At 34.0% G+C, this 14,530-nt stretch overlaps 5 protein-coding genes across 5 annotated transcripts; all 5 read left to right on the top strand.

Annotated features, from left to right (window-relative positions):
- The first annotated feature begins 1,739 nt into the window (after window positions 1-1,739).
- Tsp_09067 (deoxyribonuclease II family protein) lies at window positions 1,740-4,671 on the top strand. The gene is made up of 9 exons (XM_003382174.1): window positions 1,740-1,747; window positions 1,893-2,110; window positions 2,171-2,338; window positions 2,480-2,683; window positions 2,882-3,108; window positions 3,158-3,226; window positions 4,046-4,094; window positions 4,362-4,566; window positions 4,638-4,671. Exons 1-9 carry the CDS (start codon window positions 1,740-1,742, stop codon window positions 4,669-4,671), a joined length of 1,182 nt encoding a protein of 393 aa, XP_003382222.1.
- A 2,043-nt stretch (window positions 4,672-6,714) lies between these two features.
- Tsp_09066 (deoxyribonuclease II family protein) lies at window positions 6,715-8,312 on the top strand. Its single transcript, XM_003382173.1, has 5 exons — window positions 6,715-6,928; window positions 6,987-7,154; window positions 7,297-7,500; window positions 7,935-8,161; window positions 8,211-8,312. The coding sequence occupies exons 1-5, from the start codon at window positions 6,715-6,717 to the stop codon at window positions 8,310-8,312; spliced, it is 915 nt and encodes a 304-aa protein (XP_003382221.1).
- A 1,660-nt stretch (window positions 8,313-9,972) lies between these two features.
- Window positions 9,973-10,568, top strand: Tsp_09065 (conserved hypothetical protein). The gene is made up of 2 exons (XM_003382172.1): window positions 9,973-10,174; window positions 10,243-10,568. The coding sequence occupies exons 1-2, from the start codon at window positions 9,973-9,975 to the stop codon at window positions 10,566-10,568; spliced, it is 528 nt and encodes a 175-aa protein (XP_003382220.1).
- Window positions 10,569-10,998: 430 nt separating this feature from the next.
- Window positions 10,999-11,392, top strand: Tsp_09064 (L-aspartate oxidase). The gene is made up of 3 exons (XM_003382171.1): window positions 10,999-11,167; window positions 11,207-11,334; window positions 11,375-11,392. Exons 1-3 carry the CDS (start codon window positions 10,999-11,001, stop codon window positions 11,390-11,392), a joined length of 315 nt encoding a protein of 104 aa, XP_003382219.1.
- A 2,167-nt stretch (window positions 11,393-13,559) lies between these two features.
- On the top strand, window positions 13,560-14,495 carry Tsp_09063 (putative integrase core domain protein; the record flags this gene model as incomplete). Its single annotated transcript, XM_003382170.1, has 1 exon — window positions 13,560-14,495. A coding segment is annotated over exon 1 (936 nt), but the record flags the coding sequence as incomplete, so codon positions are not given.
- Between the last annotated feature and the right edge of the window lie 35 nt (window positions 14,496-14,530).

Raw genomic sequence — 14,530 nt, 5'->3', positions numbered from 1 at the left:
ATGAAAGCTAAATGTTGTAGCAAAATGGNTATTTAGAGGGGAGTTCTCACCCAGATCCGAATTTATTTTCGTTTGCTGTTGGGTTTGCGTTCAGTGCTTTGCGTTCCAGAGCTATTCGAATCATTTTCTATTCTGTTNCCTTGTTATGGTTGATGTCGCTGAGTTTACATCTTGTACTAAATTCGTTGCGGGATNTTGGTCCAATTCNGATGGGATGGTAGGCANGGATATATAAATTAAAACGTTGCCGGCAAACAAAAATATTGGAAATATTTTGGAAAAATATTGTTCAAAAAGTATGACGCTGAATGTATAGCATGTGTTCCCTAGTTTATTAAACAATTACTTTTATTTTTGGTATAGGAATAAAGAAAGGCTGCCGGGGGTGGCAGTGTGGAACAGAATTTTAGAAGTTCCTGGCTGGGGATCGAATAGAAAAGATGACGTTTGAAAAACTGCCGGGTAGATGCCTGTATAGACTGATGGCAACCGTAAAAACTTGGGGTACGGAAGGTACATTCAAGGTTGTACCTCAATGATATTAATAACATTTTACCATTTATGCCATTGTGGCGAGTAAGCTCTTGCCAGTAATCTGTTGCTATGTACGGTTAAAAATATTGGCAAATAAGAGTTTATTTTTCAAGGTTAATAAACAAAGCGGCTGTCCTTAGCGTCAATCTTTATCCACAAACAATAATTTGTAATGTTGAAATTGCCCTGATACCACTTTGTTAATTTCATTCACTGATATGTTGTTTATTATTTGTTGTTGTTAGTGCTGTTGGCTAGTGAAAAATAAAAATTACTATGTAACTTATTTTTTGTATTGTTTTTTCTGAATTATTACTATCGCATTTGATATAACGTCACTTTGGTACAATACAATGTAGAATAATAATAAAAATTATTTTCGGGAATGCTGATCATGAAAAAGTATAAGCTTCACCACAAATAATATATTTAAATAAGCAAAATTTCAATGAATGAAAAAACTTCAAACAGGCACAATAAAATTTTGGAATAATATTTCCATTATTAATGTTACGTCACTACTATTAAAGTTACGTAATCCTAAATGGAATATTTGGACCAATGAAATGAAAAAATATTACAGCTAATCACAACTGAAGAGTTTGAATCAATGAGCAATTAGATAAGGAAAACCAATACGACAAACACTTCACGGCCCAATAAAATAAAAACCAATACGACAAAGATTTGACGGTCCAATAAAACAGCGAGGGCAAAGACCAATAAGAAAAAAACGGGACCGAGTAAAACCACCCCTGTTCTTTACATTATTATCTAATTGCATTATTCTACAAAAATATAGAAGCAACAAATGAACAGCCTGAAGAAGAGATAACTGAACAAAGAGATGTTAAATAAACGTGTTTATCTAAGTCATTTTTTGTTTTCATAATTTGCACCCATATTTGGAAAAGGATTGATAAACAATAATTACCCAATCCTTGATCAAAGCTTAATAGCTAATCAAATAGCAAAGTTATTCACGCAATCACTTATCATGATGATTAGCTAATAAAATAGCAGAAGTCATTAGCCAATTACCGATCAATCATGTGCAACCTATCAAAGTACAGCCAATCACAAAAAGGGGGCGGAGTTTGGGGAAACTGGGATGCGGATGAGTTCAGACTAGCGCTTGGTGGCATATGTTAAATACATTTTTCCGCTGCTCATAGGCCTACTCAAATATGTTAAAATTGTAAAAGATGACACTGTTTTTAGCATTTGTATATCTTCTGAATTTACTGAAAAAGTTTTCTACATCACCTTTTATAAATAATTATTATTAATGTTAATAATGTAATAAAATTATAAAACTATTTACAAAAGAATTTACCTACTTAGCTAATCATCTGTAGGGCTATTGTGTATAAAGCCCCAGCACGAAATATGGGAAAAGCATTGATTGCAGGGGTTATGGGATGGCAAGATACTCCGGATCTTACCGTGTCTCCTGGAAATGTAGTTGCTAAACCACTTGAACATGTCATTGCCGCAAATGTTGCAAATAAATTTATTGCATACAATAATATTCCACCCGATATTCCCAAAGTAAAAACGAAATCAAACAGCAAAGGTAACAAGAATAAATGTTGCAACAAGAAATGAAAACTTTTATAATTATCATATCTCTCAGGAGTGTTAATGATGAATCCAAATGCGGCAGATGAAGCATCATGGATTGTTCACACAATACCAGGTTTCCCGAAAGCGCTAAGAGGATACGTATTTCCACCTGCAGAAATTCAGAAGGGACATTTGTTTATCTGTTTGACAATTAAGGGAAGTGAAATTGATGCAATTGGTAAATTTATTTGTATAAAAATCATTAAATTAACGTAGAACTAACTATTTGCCAGATGCTTGACATTTCATACAGAAAAAGAATATGAAGCAAATATATCTGAATAATAATTAAATATAATAAAATGCATGCAATTTGTAGCGATGGCCTTGAGAATTGCAACTCCATTGATATATCACAATGATATACCAGATACTCAGATGAATTCTCGACCAAATCTCAAAAATTTAGTTAATGGTGAATCAAGATTAACACCACCGTTAACAGTGGCACAGCAAATTTCAACAGCAGCTGCTCCAGGATTGAAAGTGACAATATATAGTAAAGGTGAAAAATCAAAATATGGTAAGTCACATGTGTTACTGCTAAATTTCCAGAACAAACATCTGGCAGAATTTTGCTTTGGTAAAATAAATCTGTTCGCCATTGTAAGGCGTGCATTCTGAAAATAACTCAACATAAGCATTTGAAGTGATAAAATAGCACGTTTTTTTATTGCAAGTTGCTCTGAATTTCATGCAAATTTCCATAAACTTCTTACAGAGATTTACCGAAAAGTACTTGTGAAGAAATTAAAGACAAGCATCAAAGTTTGGACAACAAGAGATAAAATATTGAAAACTGACTGTCGGATTTTGAACAGAAATATAAAATTAGTAACGAGTCCTATTACTATCGGTGGCCACGCAAGTTCTCTTGAAAGTGATGTCTCTCAATGGTTAATTAGTGATCCTGGAAACAAATTTTGTGCTGTTGACAAACCATACCATGTAAATATGAAATTATTAGAACTAGTCGTATAACAAAATACTTTTTTAGAAGAGCCAAACAAAAGAGCCAGGAATGGCCGTATGCATTGACGATGCTTCTATTTTTGGTCATTTCAATGTAATTGGTCAGAATGTGGAAAATTGCGCATGAAGCCACGTGGCTGATGACGGAACTCATTTCATGTCTGAAAACTTTAGTTGAATAAAACAGAAATAAAATTTACTCTATGTACGTGAGATTTAACAGAATGTATTTTAGCATGAAGAGTTCAACAAGAACCATATTTTAATTTCTTGGTATTCTAAATAGTTTATTAAGTCGAAATCTTATTTACAATTTTCAAAGAAACGTTTTTGTAATGAGCAATACTGTGCTAATTAGTATACTTCAGCAATGAATGAAGAAATAGATTTGCGTATACTCTGAACAATGTCAGTGACACCTCAATCAATTTGTCATTTGAAAATTCTTTTGAAGAGGTACAGTACATATTATCGAATTTTCTATTAATTTTCGTTTCTCAGAAGCATGTTTCCACTTGTTGCTGCTCATTTCCTCTGCAAATGAAATGGTATTCTTATTATGCACTATTTTTGATTGAGTTAAACAGATACTATCCATATGCGTCATTTTTTCTCAGTATCTGCTGTTTTAATTATACAAAAAATTGATGTAATTATTTCTGGAAATATATATCTTTTTCTAAAATGATATTTCCATATTATATTTCTTCTGTAAAATTAATTTCTTTTAAATTTTTAAATTCTTTTATTATTTTATTTCTAACTTCGTTGAAAAATCAGTTCATATCTTATCACAACGCATGTTTTTGACATGTGAACGGTTTTCTTCACCATTCTTTGTTTTCAGTAAACAAAAAGTTTGACAATTTTTTCTGGAAATAAATTCTGTTAAAATGATATCTCAGTATTTTAGGCAATCAATTTTTATCACATTGCTTCTTACTACTTTTATTGTTCAAATGGTATTTTATCTATAAACTGTTCAAATAATGAAAAGCAAATCTTTTTGTAGACTGATAAAAGCTTTCATGTTCATTCTGACAGTTTATTTTAAAGATAATCATTGCACAATAAACAGCAAAAGTGCCAGTTGTTTGAATAGTGTTAAAAAGAATGTATTGAAAATCATTCATAATACTTTTAGATATTCCGCATTCATTTCCTATTCTAACGTAATCTTAGAATGCCATATTTTCTGTTGTTAACTTTTCAGTTTATTCAAATATAAGAAATTCAACAGCAACATTCAAATATTCAACAACAAAATTTCAGACCAAAAGAGTTTAACTATTTAATTAATATTAAAAGTTCATATTTCTTAACCTTGCAACGTGCCGGGCTTTTCTTTCAGCTGAGTTTTTTCACTTTCTACCTACTCCATTGTTGTACAGCGGATCTTGTGCATTGTGAAACAGATACACGACGGATCGCAAGGTATAACTACTTATTCAGAAGTAAAAATGACCTTTAGGCAAACCTTTAAAAGCAATTATCGAATGATATAGGGCGCTGAGCTTGCCAGGCGTTACAACCTCATAATGGAAAAAAAAACAAAATATCTGTCTGTCTGAAGCTAAAGAAGTGTTTCTTCTGCATCTGTAAATCAGAATGATAAACTTTTTAATTTCACATTATTGACACATCATTTGAATCTGGACACTGGGCAAATAAGCTGATATTATTCTTTTTGATCACAATATAGTAGTTTGGGCTTTAAATTGCAATCATTTTTAATAAATCACGATTGAGCAGCATCAAATATTGTGAGATATACAAATACATCAATATTGTTTGTTTGTTATTACGAAATATAGTTTAACAAATCATCGGCACTTATAGCTTGCATAAACAAAAGCAAATAATAAACAACATTGTGATTTCGATAAAGTGGATTAATTAATGAAATATCATGATCAGTCACAACATGCATCTATGGTGTGTTTTTATTTTATTCATCTCATTACCAAAACTTTCTACTACTACATCTAAATGCCAAAATTTAGCTGGTGGAGCTGAAGCTGATTGGTACGTGAAGGATTTGCATTTTTAAAAGCTAAACACCATTTTGCCTTTCATTCTAACATTATTTTGTACATAATAAGCGAATTATATTTTATAAAAAACTGAAAACAGAATATCCTATAAGAAAATTTTTCAACTTCAATTTTTCATTCATAAATTGATGGCTAAATAAAATATTTGCAAAAATCCAGGTAGTGCAGTCAGATGAAGTGAAGACAGTGAATACTGTTAAAAATCTGCTTTATATATGTGCAATGATTCAATCTTGCAGCTTTCATTATTTACATATCAGTAGGTGGTTGAATATTATGGAAATGATATCATCTTCCTTGTTTACAAATGATAATTGTGCTATACACTCAAAACAAAAATAACTTTAATTTACATTGTCAGTCTAAAGTTCGCATACCTAAATTCACATTAAGAATTTCTTGAAAATTTCAACGATATGCAACTATCTCCCGCTAGAAATGAGAAGCATTCATGCTAGTAATATTTGTACAGTAATAATTTGTTGAATCGGGTCAAATCATCGTATAAACTTTTTTACAGAAAACAGCTTAATTTTTGAGTTGAATACTTTTTGTAAAAAAAGCATATGTACAAGTGAAAACAAAAATCATTAGTTGCTGAGCACTCTAAATAACTGTAACTGTAATTGATGCTGATCAAACCACCAGAATACAATTGCTATCTATCAATTATCCAACTTGATTAACTTTTATGCTTTTAAGCATATGTTTTGATGTAAGTCAGTTTATTCACTTATTTGTGGTTAACGCTCTAAAATATCTCTACATATCCTTGAATAGTGAAAAGATACTATTTGTAAGAAGAATCTTTGTTGTGCATGCTTTATTGTGCAACATTCAAATTAAAACGTGCTTCATTTCAAAAAATTTAAATTACATGCCTAATGAATCAGAAATGAAAAGAAACAGTTCAGCAGGAGAATGCACAATTCAAATAAACGCCAGCTGGTGAACTCATGATCAACAATACCCAAATTTACACCCATCACAAGTTGAGAAAATGAAATTTCATTACTGCTATGCTTGGAAAAACAAATTTAAAACTTAATGTTCTTTTTTTCTCAAAAAATATAAGCATTAAGATGAAAAAATAGATATTAAAAATTAGGAAAATGAATAATTATTTATTTGCAGAAGATACTTCTGCTATGAAGACATTTTAGGGATGCCTAAATTTGATAAATTTAATTTTTGAAAAGTAACAAATAAGCGGAAGGAATATTAACAGACAAAATCGATCATATCCTGTGGCCATATTGTATAATAATATGTATGTTTATTTTGCGGTTTACTTTATTTAGCTATTTCACAATAGAAAGCTAAAGAGAGCCTTTTGCGACAGGTCAGTGTGATATTCATTTCTAAAATGTTGATGTTGCTAACATAAAACTCCTGAAGAAGTTAAATAAACACGCTATTCTATGCTACTTTATATCAGTAAACACGCTAAACAGTTTTACTGAATTTAAATATAATACCATTAACAAAAAAATTCACATACAGATGACTAATCCTATACAGGGCTATCATGTATAAAGCTCCTGGGCAAAACATTGGAAAGGCATTTACTCAAGGGAACGCGGGAGCGTGGGCAGATACTGCAGTTGTTACTGGGGCTAATGGCCATTCATTTGGTAGAGCACTTGAACATGTTATTGCTGTAGAACCAACAAACAAATTTATTGCATACAACAATGTTCCACCAGATATTCCAAAACCAAAAACAAAATCAAACAGCAAAGGTAAAAAAATTACGCATGCACAGAAAATGAAAAATTATATAATCATCATTTTTATCAGGAGTGTTGATGATGAATCCACAGGTCGCAGATGCAGCTGCATGGATTGTTCACACAGTACCAGGATTCCCGAAAGCATTAAGAGGATACTTATTTCCACCTGAAGAAATTCAAAAAGGACATTTATTTATTTGTTTGACGATTAAAGAAAGTGAAATAGATGCAATTGGTAAGTTATTAAAATTCAAAGTTTTGTAAAACTAACTGGCATGCAGCATGCAGTAAATGTTTAAAATTTAAAACAGAAAGAAGATGTGAAGGAAATGTCTTTGAATAATAATGGTACATAATGGCATGCATACAATTTATAGCTATGACCATGAGAATTGCAACTCCATTGATATATCACAATGATATACCCGACAATGAGATAGATTCTCGACCAAATCTCAAAAAGTTAGTTAATGGTGAAACAAGATTTATGCCACCGTTGACAGTGACACGAGACATTTCAACTGCAGCCCCTGGAGGACTGAAAGTGACAATTTACAGTAAAGGTGAAAAATCAAGATTCGGTAAGTCTGCCTGGAAAATGCTTCATTTCTGTATGTAAGATTTTGCAGAATTATACCCTTGCACTGATAAAATGAATTAGCTTTTATCACTCACTTTTTAGTTTCTTGAAGTAGTATGTGTAGTTTATTTAAGGAATGTCTTTTCAAAGCAATTAAACAAAAAATGAATGCAGATAAAAAGCCTCTTGTTGTAAAGTAAAATAAACAGTTTATATTTATTAGTATGAATCTTATAATGAGATGTGAAATTTGCATATATTTCGCAATATTATGTAATTTATAACTTTGATAAGACATTTTTCATTGTGCATGAGCTTGATCATTTATGATATTCTTAAAAATCAGTTGCACGGTAATAGAAGTTATGCTAAAATCATTTGTTATTTATATTTTTGCTAAACGTTTTGTAAATTTCCAAGAAAATGTTATTGCAGAAATTTACCGAAGAATACTTGTACGAAAATTGAAGACAACTATTAAAATTTGGACAACAAGAGATAAAACACTGAAAAGTGACTGCAGGATTTTTGGGAGAAATATAAGATTAGTAACAAGCCCCATTTCTGTCAGTGGTCATCCGAGTTCTCTTGAAAGTGATGTCTCTCAATGGTTAATCAGTGATCCTGGAAACAAATTTTGTGCTGTTGACAAACCATACCATGTAAATATGAAATTATTGGAACTAGTCGTATAACAAAATACTTTTTTAGAAGAGCCAAACAAAAGAGCCAGGAATGGCCGTATGCATTGACGATGCTTCTATTTTTACCCGATTCAACGAAATTGCGGCGAATTTGGATAACTGCACATAAAGCGAGCAAGAGTTCATTTCAACTGCTTTGTTGTTGACTACATTAAATGACCAAAATTCCAATAAAATTTTGCTAATATTTTTTAAAAATTTGATTAAAGTCTTGCAGAATTCCCATTAAAAACGTTGTTATTTATTTACATGCATGCTTGTGCACATCATTCATTTTCAGTTAAACTTACTTAAGTGACTGATGATGATTGCTATGGAGAATATGAAATGATGTTACTAAGGGCATTACATTGAAAAATCAAAGTGCATTTGGGAAAATATAAACAATGACATAACAATGACATGTTTCACTTGTATTTTGCTTAACACAACTTTAAGATTTCTAAAGGGCTCCAAACATGTCCGGATCGGTTGCCAAGATTCTGCAATCACGGGACCAGTGCTGCCGTAAGCCAAACTTCCGTCTGCAGCACCTCCTGTCCGTTCCCCTCAATGTTTTTATCTTTTTCATCTTAGCACTAGTAGCGGTTATTTAGTTTCATAATTCGGTTAATTCGCTATCATTACTGTTATGGTGTGGAACATCATAAGCGGAATCAACCTTGCACTGAACCTGCAGATCCTGAAATACATACACACACTAAGGTTAAGAATAGGATTTATATTTTTGGAGGTTTTGAAATTTGCGAATGTTGAGGGACGACTGAATCATTACTATTAGTTGCATCATTCTATAAAAATACAGAAGCAACAAATGAACAGCCTAAAGAAGACATAACTAAACAAGGAGATGTTAAATAAATTTGCTTACCGGGGTCATTCGTTGTTTTCAAAATTCAACACGCAATGACGTTTTAATATGGCAACAAAGCTAGCCTTGTCAACTAATTTGACAATGAAGAATGCTGTGCAGCAATTTTCAGGAGTCAGGTGAAAATTCATCACGCACTATTTTATGAAATTTCACTAGACCAACAAACATGAGCAGCAGTTAAATTCCCCCTAAGCCAGCCAAAAGTATTTTCAGTTCAATGCATGCATCAGATACGCTACATCTGAGAAAATTTTCACAGATTATCCATACAATGTGATGTCAGTGGATACTGCACCAAATATTTTATTTGCATATGCTACTGAAATGCACAAGGCACAAATTCAAACAAGGATATTGGTGGTCTGGAATTTTTACAATACTACAGACAGACGCTTTCTCAAATGAATTCATTGTGTGAGCAAGGCAGTAAACCCTCAACAATAAGAATGAAAGTTAGAACAGTAAATGAAATATCAATATATGCTCTAAGCCTGCCGACGATGATAATCAGTAGACCCCGGATTTTGCCATAAATGCCATAAATGTCTTTTTCTGCTTTTTTTGATGATTTTTCCATGATATTGCCTTTTTATGCATTTTTGATAATTTTTTCATGACATTGCTTTTTTTATAATTCAGTGCAAAAGTCAACTTTGCCCAGTGTTATGTATCACGAAGAAATCTAGTAGAGAACGAGTTGCAGAAACAAGTTAGATCAGATTATGTAGTAGGCAGGCCAGAAAAGAAGAAAGTTTAGTTAGTCTCTGTGTGTATGTTGTGAGAATCGCGTGTGTATTTTAAATTTCCGCAATCCGTCGACTGTTCATTCACTCACGTTTCGCTTCGCTTTCTGTGTCGTTCCTACCTAAGATATACTACTTCCGCAAGCTTCAAAATGGCCAAAGTCAAATCAAAGCCTTCTGAAAAACTGATCGATTTGGTGAAAGAGTATGGAAGTGACATACTGTCTACAGATAACACCGTACTATTTTGTAAAGCGTGTGGCAAGACAATCAATCATAAAAAAAAGTATTTTGTCTATCAGTATATGCAAACGACTAAACACAAATCAGCGACAGAGAAAATGAAGACAGAGAGTAAGCAATTGTTTGTCTGCTTAGTACGTTTGTTGCCGATTCCAGTAGCAAATCTCAGTTTCTGACAGACCTATGCATGGCATTCATTGATGCTGGAATTCCACTATGGAAATTGGAAAACAAGTCTCTTAGAGGCTTTTTAGAGAAATACACGAAGCAACATATACCAAGTGAATCATCGTTGCGAAAAAATTATATTGACAACAATTTCAACAATGTTATGGATAGAATTAGACGAAAAGTCGCATACAACAAAACGTGGGTTTCAATAGACGAGATGATCGATCCTGTGAGAAGATTTGTTGCCAATGTGGTCATTGGTACACTGGAAGCCGATCAACTATCAAAGGAATCAGAAGTATTGGAAAAATCAAACAGTTCAATAATTGCTTAACTGTTTACATCTTCACTTGCTGTATTGTGGCCAGAAGGCATACGATATGAAAATGTCCTTCTGTTTGTTACTGATGCAGTACCGTATATGAAAAAAGCTGCTGATGCTCTTAAAGTTTTATTTCCCAATATGTTGCATTTGACATGCTTAGCCCATGGGCTGCATAGAATTGCCGAACACGTACGCTGTTTGTATCCAGATGTTGATCGCCTAATTTCCAATGTGAAAAAACTTTTCCTCAAAGCACCGTCACGTGTACAGTTGTTCAAAGCAATGGCACCTGATATTCCGCTACCTTCTCAGCCCTACCTTTGACTAGGTGGGATCTGCTGTTTTCTACTATGCGGTGAATTTTACAAAGATACAAGAAATCATCGGCTGTTTTGAAGAAGAAGAAGAATCTACTGCAGTGAAAATAGTCCGTGAAATCATGCAGAAAGAGTCTATCCTCTGTGATCTCGTATTTATTGCCTCCAATATTGAAAATTTCGTACAAGCCATCACTTTCCTTAAGAAACGTCCTAGCGAAACATTAGTGGATAAGTTGCGAGTTTTCGACAAAGTAATCGATGATATTTATAAAATTCCAGGCAAAGTAGGTAAAGACATACAAAGAAAATGCGATAAACTGATTTAAGCTAACAAAGATCCTAAAGAAATACAAAGCATAGCAGAATTCTTCAAGGGAAAATCCAATGCACAGCTTATTGGCATGAATATTAAGTCTGCGGTTTGCTTCAAATATGCACCAGTGACCTCAGCTGAGGTAGAAAGAAGTTTTTCACAGTTAAAGTATATTCTTTCAGGCAGACGACATAGCATAACACCAAATAACTTGAAAAAAATGCTTGTAATTATACGCAACCAGACAAAATTAACCATTTAGTTGAATATATGCACCATTTTCACCATATTTAGGCAAAACAAATATTTGCCTTTTTTGCTTTTTTATAAATAAATGCCTTTTTTACTGCTTTTTTTGTTATTTTATTTTGCCTTTATGCCTGCATATTTCAAAGTTTTCTTAGAGGCTAAAAATCCGGGATCTAATAATCAGCAATAATCATATATATATTTTGGCAGAATATATGCAGTGCTAGAGAAAGAAAACGCTCCTACCCATGACGGAGTGAACTTGAGATAAAAAATAATTTTGTTCGCTTTCAAGTTTTGTTTGAAAAAATGATTTCAAAATCTAACAGAAACTTCATGATCTGGAATGATGAACATTTGGTTATCATTTTAATACAAGAATAGCAACTTGAATGTTACGTCAACTCAGTAGACGGTTCAGTTGAAATATTGAAAAACAAATTTAATACAATTTACACAAAATGTATAACAACAAGTTTCTATTTTAAAAAAATGAGAGATTCATTTTTTATATGGGGTAGACCCTGAGTATTCATCAAAAACATGCCACTTCACACTTTGATTGGTTGTATATTTTGCGTAGAACTCTGATTGGCTTTGAATTTTATTGGTTTACACGGCGGCTAAATTTCATTAGATGTTGTTGCGATGAATTTTACTCGCTGTTGGAAATCTCAATTTTACTGGTTGTCATTTTCATGCATTCTATTTGTCAAATTTTGGTTTCTTTTTAATGGTCACTTTTTTATTCTATGCTTTACTGTTTATCTTCTATATGTATATTAGTAGTAGCTGTATTATACATTTAAAAGCTGACTAGCACCTGAAAATTATAAGTTTATTAACAAATTTGCTTGTGGTTTCATTTTTGTGCATAATTATATTCATAGAACTGTTGATCAGATCTAAGAAATTCGCTTTACTTTAATTTAAACTGACTTGGTTTATTGCGTGTATAATATTGAGCATTTTAAAGGCCTTGTTCAAAAGTTTGCTTCCTATTAATTTGTTTCTGAATTTGATGAAGTTAAATATAAGTTAAAATTAAAGTATAAATTGAATTTAGAAGTTATGAATGCTATTAGTAAGAAAGATCACGTGGATTCACCATTTCACTGAATTTCATTAAATAATTAATTGTAATTAATTTTACCACATAAATATCATAAAATAGTAAAGCTTTGAATATCAGAAAACTGACCATTGAAATGAAATCAAAATTTGACAAATAGCACGCATTACAATGAAAACCAGTAAAAATTTAGGTTTGCGACAACGAATAAAACTCATCGCAACAGCAACTAATGAAATTCAGTCGGCATGAAGACCAATGAAATTTAAGGCCAATCAAACGTCGAGCAGCATGCCTTTGAAGTACACTCGGGTAGTAGACCTTTTTTATATAAGTAAAACATGAAAAAAACAACAACTCCCGTGAACGGGAGCAAAAGAAAAATTGAAGTAGGTTATGATAAAATTCTCATCAAAAAAACAAATATTTTCAGAAAAAACTTCTGAAATCAAAAAATATGTCGATGGAGCATATGGTCAACTCAATATAAATATTATTGTTGTTTTTCGGACTGCTAATTTCTGTGACTTCGAACCACTTGTTCTTTGAATCTATCGGAATGAATGAAGAAATATGCAGTCTGTAGACGACAGAAATGGGGTCTGTATTCAACAGAGAACCTGAGTGTCATTAATAATACGGTATACCCGGAAGTGACGTAATAGGGGATTTTTTGGGTTGCTGGCGTATAGTGTCGTGGCTTGTCGTTGTTAGTAGTTTGCCTTTAGCGTGTTTTGCTTTTCTTGGTGTGTTATTCTTTGATTTCTTGTCTGATTATCCCCGGCTCAGTGTTATTTTCTTGAGTAAACTGTTTGACACTCAATCGAGTTTTTAAATAACAGTTGTCGCCTTATAAGTCGGATTGTCTAACACAGTGGACACTCCCGGCCTTGCAATAACAACTCAGACATACAGTCCACTAACATCGGAGACGAGTGACTTGTTGTTTCGCTCGTTACATTCTGGTCCTCCGAGCCGGATCAGTGGAATAATCAAGTAGAAATCTCATCGTTGCAACACACATTCCCATTTTGAGTCGATCCATCATGAAAGCTGAGAGCATAGTGAGCAAGACCGAAGTTCGAAGGGCGAAGCTTCATGTGATGATCGATCAACTGACGCAACTCTGTAAGGATGCGTCACATCCCGATGACCTCCGAGAACTACTTGATGACGTGATGGCGTTTCATGACAAGACGTTAGAGATGCAATTGCAGTTGGAAGCGGCGTTGACGGGTGAGGAGCGAGATCAAGAGGCCAAGTATTGGGTGGCGCTCTCTGAACGAACCCAGATAGCTCGCCGAGAAGCCCGAGCGAGGATTCGACAAATGGAAGGCTCCTTGTCTGATTGTTCAGCTAGCTCCAACGATCTTGGCCCCCGCAGTGACAGCAAGACAGATGTAAAGGAAAGGCTCCCGGAACTGAAGATGCCAGTGTTTTCGGGTGAAGTCCTCGAATTCTCAGCGTTCTGGGACCGCTTTCAGGGATGTGTCCATAATCGGACGGATTTGGACGACGCCTCGAAGTTCTCGTACTTGCTATCCAGTTTATCCGGTGAAGCTCTGGCTGCGGTTGAAGGGATGCCACGCTCTAGCGCAAACTACTCACACGCCATGGAGTTGTTACAAGAACGTTTCGGACGTACAGATGTCATCGTACGGGAACATGTGAAGGCAATTTGGAACGCCAAACCGTGTAGCGACTCGGGAGCTAGCATACAGGCTTTGGTAGACGAGATAAATCGACATCTCCGATGCCTGACCGCCCTGGGAAAGAATCCGGCAACGGGCGAGATGACGGCGAATGAAGCCTTCCTGCCGCTTCTTGCGGAAAAGTTTCCTGAGGAGATTCGTCTGGCATGGACGTTCACGTGCAGTCGGTTTCAGGCACGAAAGGGGAACTTGCCAGAGTTTTCTCAATTTCGCTCAGGTCCGGGCGGCAGCGAAGCGTGCAGCGCTGCTTCTTCCAGCGGAAGAGGACTCGTCAGGCAGACGAACCCGAAGCACCAAGATCCCGG

Source organism: Trichinella spiralis (assembly GCF_000181795.1).
Source record: "Trichinella spiralis strain ISS 195 chromosome Unknown Scfld1, whole genome shotgun sequence".
Taxonomy (NCBI): Eukaryota; Metazoa; Nematoda; class Enoplea; order Trichinellida; family Trichinellidae; genus Trichinella; species Trichinella spiralis.
This window is presented reverse-complemented; position numbering and strand designations above follow the sequence as displayed.